The sequence below is a fragment of the Nanorana parkeri genome, unplaced genomic scaffold (genome assembly GCF_000935625.1).
Source record: "Nanorana parkeri isolate BGI_ZX_2015 unplaced genomic scaffold, ASM93562v1 scaffold129, whole genome shotgun sequence".
NCBI classification, from domain to species: domain Eukaryota; kingdom Metazoa; phylum Chordata; class Amphibia; order Anura; family Dicroglossidae; genus Nanorana; species Nanorana parkeri.
This window is the reverse complement of record NW_017306397.1, coordinates 1,407,210-1,417,487: the sequence shown is the minus strand read 5'-3', so window position 1 is coordinate 1,417,487 and position 10,278 is coordinate 1,407,210. Positions and strand designations below refer to the sequence as shown.

Here is a 10,278-nt window from a genome sequence, read left to right as displayed (position 1 = left end):
TAATTTTTGCCTCTTATTCATTTCTCTTGGAGGCGGCAGCAGCATAACCCTACATCTCAGAATGTAGCAATGGACAATAGATAAATAGACTTGGCCCTTTTTACTCCAATACAACACACCACAACATGGCCTGTGCATTGTACATGGAATATGCTGGACTCAGAGATGAACTTTAAAGTAGACCCAAGGTCAGAACAGCAACTTTTTTCCCCCCTTCAAACTTCCACCACCCATTTACCTGCAAAAACAACATTTGATACTCACCCAAAAACCACTTCAAAGTCTGCCAATCAGCAGTGCTGCATGAAGAAAATTCCTGACTGCAGCCATTTACAAAGGCCAAACCTGTAGTAGTTTTATCTGTACAATTACCATTTTGGGGTCAGTTATTTGGACATTTTAGGGTTGCAATGCAAAGTTTGAGAACATGTCTGGAGGTTTTTTTTTTTAAATCTCTACCACAAGAGCAGGGATAAAAGAAAATGACTAAAGACGTCAGAAATCACCTATATTTTATTGATCTTATTAACTTTGTTCAATTCACAATTTTATAACCTAGTAACACAATTGAAACTTTACATGTTCTGATTAACCAATGAAGGTTTAACTTTACAGGGAAATGCAAAATATACAAGGCTGCTAGACTTTTGTACAATGTGAAAATGTCAAACCCAATGCAATATATAAACCTGCCATTAGTTTGAGACCAAACTTTTCTACAGAACCTATAAAAAGGTGCATCAATGCGAGTATTGCTGCAAACTTAAATACTTGCGGGGCAAAGTTTTAGATTGAATTTTCCCTCTTGTGAACTGCAATGTCTGGGCTAGAGCATGCAGACAAACTATTGACATTGAAGGACTAGAAAACATTTGAGAGCACAAAACTTCATGTAGTCACCACTCTTATCTCCAACCATACTATCTAATCACTTCACACACAAAAAACTTCTAAGATCTATGCTGCAATCTATGACCTAGCTCATATGGAATCTATTTTAGACAATAGACACATTTTAAGTTCAAACATTAGATGTATACTACAAGCATGGCAATATTCTATATACTAGAAGCAAGGGATGTTTGTGTGTTGTGTGAAATGGGTTGCATTTATTGCTCAAATCTTAACTATGCACCACTCCAGGTCCTTTTAGGGCTCATTCACACCAGCAGCATCATTCTACCAGAGCCAGGGGTGTGTACAGTAGCAATGCACTGCACATGACACCTCACATGGCTTACTTTATCAACATGTCACAAAATGACATGTCATTCATGTTTATCCACTGCAGCATGTTGACAAGTGTAGTGTTGCAACGCACCAAGGTGAAGTGTACTGTAGGTCTAAAATTCCATTGCAGCACAGTGGTACGACATGAATAGGAGGTAAGGCAATTTGCCTTGCCTATGTGATGGGCAACACTGCCCTGCAGATATGGTGTGAACGGTCCCTTAAAGTAAAAAAATACCACAATGCCATTTTAGTGCTATGTACATTTGAGCCTGCACAGAGCAATATACAAGTTACTGATGCATAATGCAATGATAGTCATGCACAGGCATTAAAAATGCCATCAAGACTTGTGCATGTGTGGAATGACAATCCCCAAAAAAAAAATAAGTTACTTCCTGTCAGGGGCACAAAGGCAGAACAAATTCAGCTTTACCACATAATGAAAGTATGTCTGTAAAACTTAATTGCAGGTTCACAAATTGTTTCTTTACAGCAGTACTCAAGGCAATTATGAAGGGTAGCAAACATACTTTTATTGCAGACTGAAAAGTGAAATCTGACAGCATGAAAGCTGGGGAAGTTGCAACCAATGGCAGGTGCACAAGATTAAAGAGATGATCCAACTAGAAATAACCTTTATCAAAGTGTCTGAAGCAAGGTTTCACTGAGCATTCCCAATATCAGATACTCATTTTGTTGCTTGAATAAAGAATTGCCCTCAGACACATTGATATAGGCCCATAGTGTTCAATAAAAACAAGGTACGTTTTATCTGCATTACACGGATGACAGATCTGAAGGGCATTTCTGAAAGGGCAGTAACAAATTTTGACTTGTGTAGTTAAGCCAGCATGCCAGTAGAGCATTTTACTCCTATGTATTTAAAGTGTATTCTTTAAGCTTTACTTCTGCAGTACCGAGCAATAAAATTGAAAACCCTTTGTAATAGGTTTTGGGTGCTCCACAATACCAGATTTACATAATGGGATACAGAGATCCTGTAAATTACTTGCCAGCGTTGTGGCAATTTTTTCTCTTTAGGTGTATTATGCTGCAAGACAGATACGACAAGAAAAGGAGGCACAAGACAATCTTTATATACATAGTCCAAAGGAAAAAAGTAACATTTCAGGTTTGCGCAATGATTCATGATGACTACATATCCATAATGTGCACATGACAACCAGTAGCTCACAGGCTACTAGTTTAGAGTTGCAAATTCATACGGAGGAAAAAAGATTCCATAAACAAGCATGGACATTCTGAAATTGGCAATTCGGTATTAGACATGACTCCCGTTACCGGCCGTTTTAAGCCAGGCAAGATGAGCACTCAGATCCAATTTCCAGTATCCATATTTGTGCTAAAAAAAAAAGTAGATTCCCAATATTTAAAAGAAATCACACTGGAAGCACTGCAAACCAATTCCTGGGAAGGTCTTTACTCTGTTTAATATTTCAAGATAAATACAATAAAAGAAAAAGAGCAACTTAACTGCATTTTCTTTTTTATTTTTTTTTCAGTCAGATGACAAAGGCCTCGAGTGAAAATCTGTAGCATTTACAACTCTAATCCTCATTTTGTGCCATGTATGCCTGCTGTGTAGAATCACCCAACATACCATGTGCCTGTGGGCAGACTTTGACACCATTTTGATAATGTTACAATATGCAAGCCAACATGTTGGCAGGAGAGCACAGAGGAATACAATTTACTTGCACATGGCCACCAGGAGTAGTTCTTTTTTCTTAGGAAGGGGCAGGAAAGTGGAGCATAAACTGGCAATTCTAAAATCACTTTGAGAGTTCACTCCTAAGTAGTGCATTCGGGAGTTCCAAACGCTCAAACATGCAAAAGAAATGTATATTTTCTTCTTCAGTTAACCTAAGCAGAATACAAAGTTGGCTTAACATTACACTAAAATTACCTTCATTCTGGATGCCTTTACCCATTACAGGCTTGATCTAAAGTATGCATCACAAGTAAACAGATGCCGACCACCACTAAAGGTCACGGATCTGTTAGTTTGGACGCAAAGTTAGGTATGTTAAAAAGGTAACTTAAGCACTGAAGTTTAAAAAAGTGCAGTGATTTTGGAAATTGCCAGTTAAACTGCATAACCAAATTTAGACTCCAGCAGTATTCGCAAAAAAAAAATAAAAAAATAATGGTTTTTGTGAAGGCCATAGCTTTGGTGACAATCAGAACCAAATTTAAGATCTGTGGTTAATCTTGACCTGAGCAGATAGCTCGAGCCTTGGGATCCCTGTTTATTTGGTCATGGCCTTGATGGCTACCGCACATTCTTCCTCCATTGCTTGCAAAACAGAAATCTGTAAAAGAAAGACACACATTTTAAAACTTTGTTACACTACTGCATATTTACCAGCGTTTCATTCCTAGTGCGCTAAATTAGTGGATTTGACTAGCAGGCCACTGCACAAAGCAGGGTGCTCCCTAATTGAACTACACCCTGGGAAACCACTGGAACAAATACTGTACAAATCAAGTTTTGTTCACCGTTCTAAGAGTTTCTACTACAGAAACTATTCTGTAAACGGCTTTTAAAATATGTAAAGTGCAATTCTATTTTTGTGCAAACGTTAATCCATTAGGATCTTCATTAGTGCTGCTAACACATGCAACAGGTATCAATGCCTGATTTACTGGAGTAAAAGAGCCAGGGGCTGCTTGAAGCAGAATAAAGCTGGGGCACTTCATTTTGCCTAAATAATTGAGACTAAGGCAGAGCTAAACTTTAGCAAAACAGTAAAATGCATAAAAAAAAAGTGGCCTTTCAACTTGTGTAACCCCCAAAAAAACTGAATGACTATTTCCGCCTCTTGTAAACTTGAGCACAGCGGTTTCCACAGAAGGAGACTGCACTAGAGACAAACAGTCCTACATGTATAGCCGATAGATATTTCCTTAGACTATTGCTGCATCTTCACTGGGCTACAGCTGTGTTGCAGTTGCTTTCCAGAAATTATACGCAATGGCTTTGCTCAACTGCAGTTGAGAATAACTAGGGCACCAGGGTGACCCGTGTACATCTCAGGGATATAGAAATACAAATCCTTAGCAGGCCCCACATCTTACAATGATAGATGTAATGGTTTTCCCAAAGTTTTAACTTGGCCTTTTACAATAGGGTGGTTAGATATTTTCTGCATATATTGTGAAGTATTTTTTCTTTTTTCGACAGTGTTTAGAAAGGGATGCAAATTCTGTTCCATCACAAGACCTGCTTTAAGACCTAGCCATGTAATCTACAACCGAGTCACCAAGAAGGGAAGGGCTTTAAGTCCAGATTTTGTGGGCTCCAATGCCATACCAAGTCTTCCATTAAAAACACACTTGTTCCTGTTCATAGCCTTGAAAATTTTAGAATGTGCACTCCTGCTCCTCTGAAGGCATAAACCTTTCCGTTGGAATGAAAGAATGTATCAGATGAAGGGGGGAGAAGAAAGACCCAACAGTGAACATTTAAGCACAGGGCAGGCAAGTGGCTTTTCAGAGCCAAATTACATTGTTCATACACACTTTTCCAGGTCAAAATAATGCTCATTTCACACTACGCCAATTTGACTAATCCGCCATAAACCCATATGTCTGGGCCAATTCATTTAAAATTTCTGCACAAAAAGCTGCATGACTTGATCTTACAGTTCAGTCCACCTGTATGACTAGAGAAAAAGTAATGCCTATGTTTGGAAACAAGTCAGCGATAGACTAATCCAAAAACTCATCTACACTGAAAAGTATTGTAATGTTTGGATGCACACCATAGAGACAGGATAGGACATGTTTCTATCAAACACCATGGGTGAGTGATCAGTGTGGGGCAAGGTTTTGGAATCCTATATACAATTGCCTTTCAGAGCATAAACTATATGCGCCTTCAAACCAAAGCCGAACGGCAATGTAAAAGAAGTCTCCAATTTTAAAGCATGGAGCACAAATTCTAGATTAAATAAACCCCAATACACTTCTCACATTTAATAGCCAATACATTTAATCCAGTATGGAAACCTCAGCTTGAATATTTTTGCCTTCATGGTTACACCCCGCCTCCTCATATCCCAACCACACACCATCAGCTCAACTTGGCATGCAAGCAGGGCGAGATACTAGTTAACCATTACCCTTATAACTTGAACATTTAAGCAATGTACTTAGACCAGCTCTTAAACTATAACTGCAATTATGCTTTGAGACGCACACAAGGAAAACCTTTCAAACATTTACCATTCCTACTATGCCTAATGTTTGCACACAGGAAGGTGTGGATGAGGAGCACATCAGCCTTAGAGTATGATAAATTTGGCAGTTAACCCTGCTGAATTTCATAAAGACGTGTGATGAAGGCCATCAAGACATTTTACTTGCAGTCAGTTTAAGCCCATGCTTACTAAAACACAAATGTTCAAAATTACAAGATGGCTGCATCAAAACATTCCGAGCTCAATATGGCATTCAAATGAAGCGTAGAGCTGGTGAAATCAGAATACCAGAGATGAGAAGTGTTTACATTATGCCGATTCTCAGACATTCCAACTATTCCAGAAGCAGATATATTCCCAAAGGAGAATAGGAAATCCCACCTTTGATAGTCGTCACCAAACACCCCCTTTACTCATGCTCCAACTAAAGTTTGGGTTTGCCCTTCATTTTCAGAATCAATGACAATGGGCATTAGGGTAAAACCAAGTGTGATCTAAGCACTTGCAGCGGTACAAACTTGAGAACCTTCCCCATCAAGTCTCCCCTCATATCCAAGAAAAACTAAGACATTGATTCACTTACCATGATCTCATCACCCGCTTCATATCTAGTCTCTATTTCCTTTCCCAGGTCTCCATCTGGCAGCTTGAGATCATCACGGACATCACCATTGTCACACAGCAGGGACAGGTATCCATCAGTAATTCCAATAAGCTATAAAACAGGTAATATAAAATTAAGTCCAGCAAACCAAGACCAACCAACATTCCAAAGGGCAATTGCTGCAGTCACATTTATAAATGTAACTGTTGTCAGCCACTTTGTCCAAAACCCTGTCACTTTCTGCACATCAATACGTAAAATGACTTCATACTATACAGCATATTACATGCATCAACCCCATAAAACAGTATACAATAGAGGCCATCTGCTGAAGTGACAATTGGTCTGCTGTTCATTATGTAAACCTGTAATAAGGTTGATCATTTGAAAAATGCAGGTTACCGTCAAAAGCAATCTGTACAACTTAGCCAATTATATAAAACATCTGAAATTAGAATTTATAACAGTTGGGAAAGGCGAACCGAGAGCAGAGCGGCTGAAATTCCAAAATCTGTCGTTTACTAGGTATTGTCAGTGTCACCAGAGTGATGCCAGAGAGAAGTATCACTCTTGTTTAGGGCTATTTAGGTAAAATGGTGAGTGAAGAAAAGCTGCCATCAGCAAGTCCAATCAGCTAACTGGTAGGTGGGAGAAAGGGCAGGATGGAGTTTCTACTTCCTGTGTAGTCCTTGACAGGAACCTGGATGGTCTGATGTAACCAGCCGCCATTTTGGTTGCCTTACAGTTAAGCAGACCATGGCAAAAATCTACGTTTGTGAAAAAGATGCAGAAAGTTGTCATTTAAGTTAGTGTGCATAGCTTATTACAATATTTCTAACACAAATGTGCAGTTGTCCTTTAAATATTTTTTATAACGGAAGAATACTGCTTGACCAAACATTTAGTGTCATGTATAACATTACATTGTAAACATCTTGGAGGACAAGACACTGTTGCAAACAAGGTCACAGGGTTAGAATTGCTTTGGAAAGTAGCAGCTAGTGCAGAAATACAAGGCTGAAATCAAATCAAACCCATTGCATTTACCTTATGGTCGACATGCATTAAATGCACCGAACCAACTTTTTAGCACTGCAGTGCATTTTATTTAACATGTTGCATTGATGTGTAGGTGTTCATAACAGGAGGCAAATGCATTTTCCTGTCTTTAACCTGTATTTCAGCATACTGGGATGCACTAAAAATGCAGTATGTTCTATAGTCACAATGCACACACCAATGCATAGAAATACAGTGGTGGCTGCAAACTCCAACGAAACCTATACCGCAACATTACTGTCTGCTAGAGATGCACAGATACCTGTACTGGCCATTTTCACAAGTACTTGTGAAAATGCTGATACTAAGCGTCAATACCACCATTTAAATTTTTAAGCAGAAGCCAGCATCACGCTCCACTGGAAGGCTGCCAGGTCCTTTCTGTGAACAGCAGTGTGTACAGTGCTGGATGAATGTCTCCCTGTGCCACAAATCTCCATGCTGCCCACAAGACTGAACAGGAACCCTGGTGAGACCGCACAGCTGTCCTGAGATCCTCTGCTAGAGACATCAAGAGAGCACCCCTGAGCAGCAGAGTATGTAGCTTCATATCCTGCATCGCTGTATAATGAATCACTGGGATTTATAATCTTCTACAGCTGATTGTTCTTTATAGTTGTATAATGCATTGCTGAGATTTGTAGTCCCTCTACAGCTTTGAGTCAGTGGCAGAACAGGGGCATGGCAATTGCAGCTGGGACTGGGCCTTGGTGCTCCAACACTATTCTAAAATCGGTAGTCTATTGATTTAAAAAAAACAAAAAACTCATGTCGAGTACAACTTTGTGACAATTTAAGCAAAGTAAACTTATTTTTTGACAGTCATGTCTTTTGAGTTACAGTTCTTCATAATATTAAGAAACTGACCTAAAATCATTATTTTGTATTGCTTTGGAAAAAATGTGATCTGCCCCTTTAAGAAAAAGTATTGGTAATTGGTATCGGCGAGTACTTAAAAAAAAGTATCGGTACTCAGACCCAAAAAAGTGGTATCGGTGCATCCCTAACAAAAAATAAAAAAAAATCAATTGGCATCAGGCTGCTTGAGGAGAAGTATCAGCAAAAAAAAAAGGTATTTGTGCATCCTTGTCTGCATGCAATCAGTGAATTAAAGGGGTTTTGGTTTAACAAAAAAAAAAAAAAAAAAGTGTAAACATGCCAGTTAAGTACATGCTTACTTCTCTCCAATACCTGATGATCCTACCAGTTAAAGGCGCATCCCTATGCAGGGTGACACTTGGTCTTACTACTTCAGCTTTCCTTCCCCTCTTTAGGTCCTTCTAACCACCCACAAACACTTTGGAAACTGTGCCACACCTTTTGTATTTTACATCCTACATATTTCTTGGAAACTTTATGGCTTTAATTTGATAGGGACTAAGATCATTTCCTACTTTAAAATTGGTAGTGAACTGTTATTTTCCAGTTTGTACAATCCTAGATATTTACCCCAAAAATATAAACACATCTTCTGATTAAACACCAGAAATTTAAAATTTTCATGCAACACTGAAATGGTATTGTTCAAAGTGAGCATTTACTTAGAGAGCTTTGGTTTACTTAATATTTCACTAATAGAAGCTAATTATAAGGTTTTATCTAGGTGGTATATGGTTCCTGCCAGACTAGCGAGAATATACCCAGAGGTTTCTCCTCATTGTTTTAGGGGATGTGCACACTCGGGCACGATATATCACATATGGTGGGAATGCCCCAAATTGAGACCTTTTTGGAACCGGCTTTATTCTCTCATATTTAGGGTTAATGGGGTGAGAGTCCCACGAGATCCCCAATATGTGTTGCTGAATTGCCCGATTCCAGGACTGTCTAAAGCTTTGGATAAATTACTTTCTTTTTGTTGTCAAGCCAAAATAACCATAGCTAGGGCTTGGAAAACGCCAACAATTCCATTCCACTTGGACAAACAAAAAACTTTGTGGATTATGGCCCATGAGAAACTTCACAGCATCCTCCAAGATACTAAAAAATGCTTTGCATTGATCTGGACCCCCTGGTTGTTATATACAGGGGTGCTGGAAACCGGGTAATTTCCATTGTACAATTTGTCTGGAATTTTTCTCTGGGGACTATGCTTAATGTTTAAGTAGATGTTGGGCTATTTGGTCGGGGATGGAGCTACTCTTTTCGGGCTCTTAAGCTGTTCTGCTTCCTTTAGTATTTATTTCCTTTTCCTCTTTGTCTGTGTTTTTTTCTTCATGCTCGCACACGTGAGCTGTTTAGTACATTGATGTTGGACAGAAAGTCTTCTATTTATATAGATATGGAGGAGATCATAACAAATGTTTGCTTTAGACACAGGTGGATCCCTATGCCAGATATTCCTCTGACTGTTTTGATTTTTGTTTCTGCTGATGGGGGATACATTGGCAAGAAGAGGTGGATAGATATGTTCTGTTTTACAGAACTATTATATATTGTGTATGGCTTCTAGTGATCACCACCTACTACTTGACTATGCTAATGTAGAAGAATCTGAAATACAAGTGTATGCTATACTGATAACGTCAGGTTGCAGAGGACAAATTAACAAGATTGCATGCGTGTCAAACACTCACGATCAAAAACACCTAAATTCAAATTGGGAACTTGGGGATAGACTTGAAGAAATAGGTTTCATAAATAAAAAGATTGAAATTAGGAGGTGCACTGAAATGGAATTCAGACAAAAATATTTAAAAAAATGAATAGGACAGGCTAAAACCAAAAGTAATTTTTCCTAACCTTTTAAACCTCCCACCTCCACACTTTACCGTTAAAGGCTTTGTGGAAATTTCAGGGGTCTAAACAGATCCAATATTTCCCTTTTGAAATAAAAAAGTTTGACAGTCCTAAAAAAATTCTGCAGCCCCTACAATGAACAGGAAGCCTCTATACTGAATGTGCCTGTCCATTCATACATCGTGGAGATCAGTTACTATCCCCACACTCATGAACAGAAGTGATGTAGAGCATTTCTTGTTCATTCACAGTTGGGAGCACAGTAAACATACTATGGCCTCAATTTACAAAACACAATGATCAGCTAATTGTTGAGTGCCTGTAACCGCTCCATCCGCAGTCCGAGGATGAAAAGGTGGTGCGCGGAGGAGATCCATCTCCTGTGACACAGCTGACAACTGACTCCCCCCCCCCCCCCCA

The 10,278-nt window shown here is 39.0% G+C and overlaps 1 protein-coding gene across 1 annotated transcript in view; it reads right to left on the bottom strand.

The window, feature by feature from the left end:
• Positions 1 to 2,728: 2,728 nt before the first annotated feature.
• The window catches only part of EIF5A2 (eukaryotic translation initiation factor 5A2), a 15,813-nt gene continuing 8,263 nt past the window's right edge, over positions 2,729 to 10,278 (bottom strand). Inside the window, exons 4-5 of the mRNA XM_018553773.1 lie at positions 6,040 to 6,171; positions 2,729 to 3,566 (exon numbers count right to left, since the gene is read on the bottom strand). Of these exons, the coding sequence (XP_018409275.1) occupies positions 3,504 to 3,566; positions 6,040 to 6,171 (195 nt within the window). The 3' untranslated portion in view covers positions 2,729 to 3,503. The remainder of the gene's footprint in view (positions 3,567 to 6,039; positions 6,172 to 10,278) is intronic.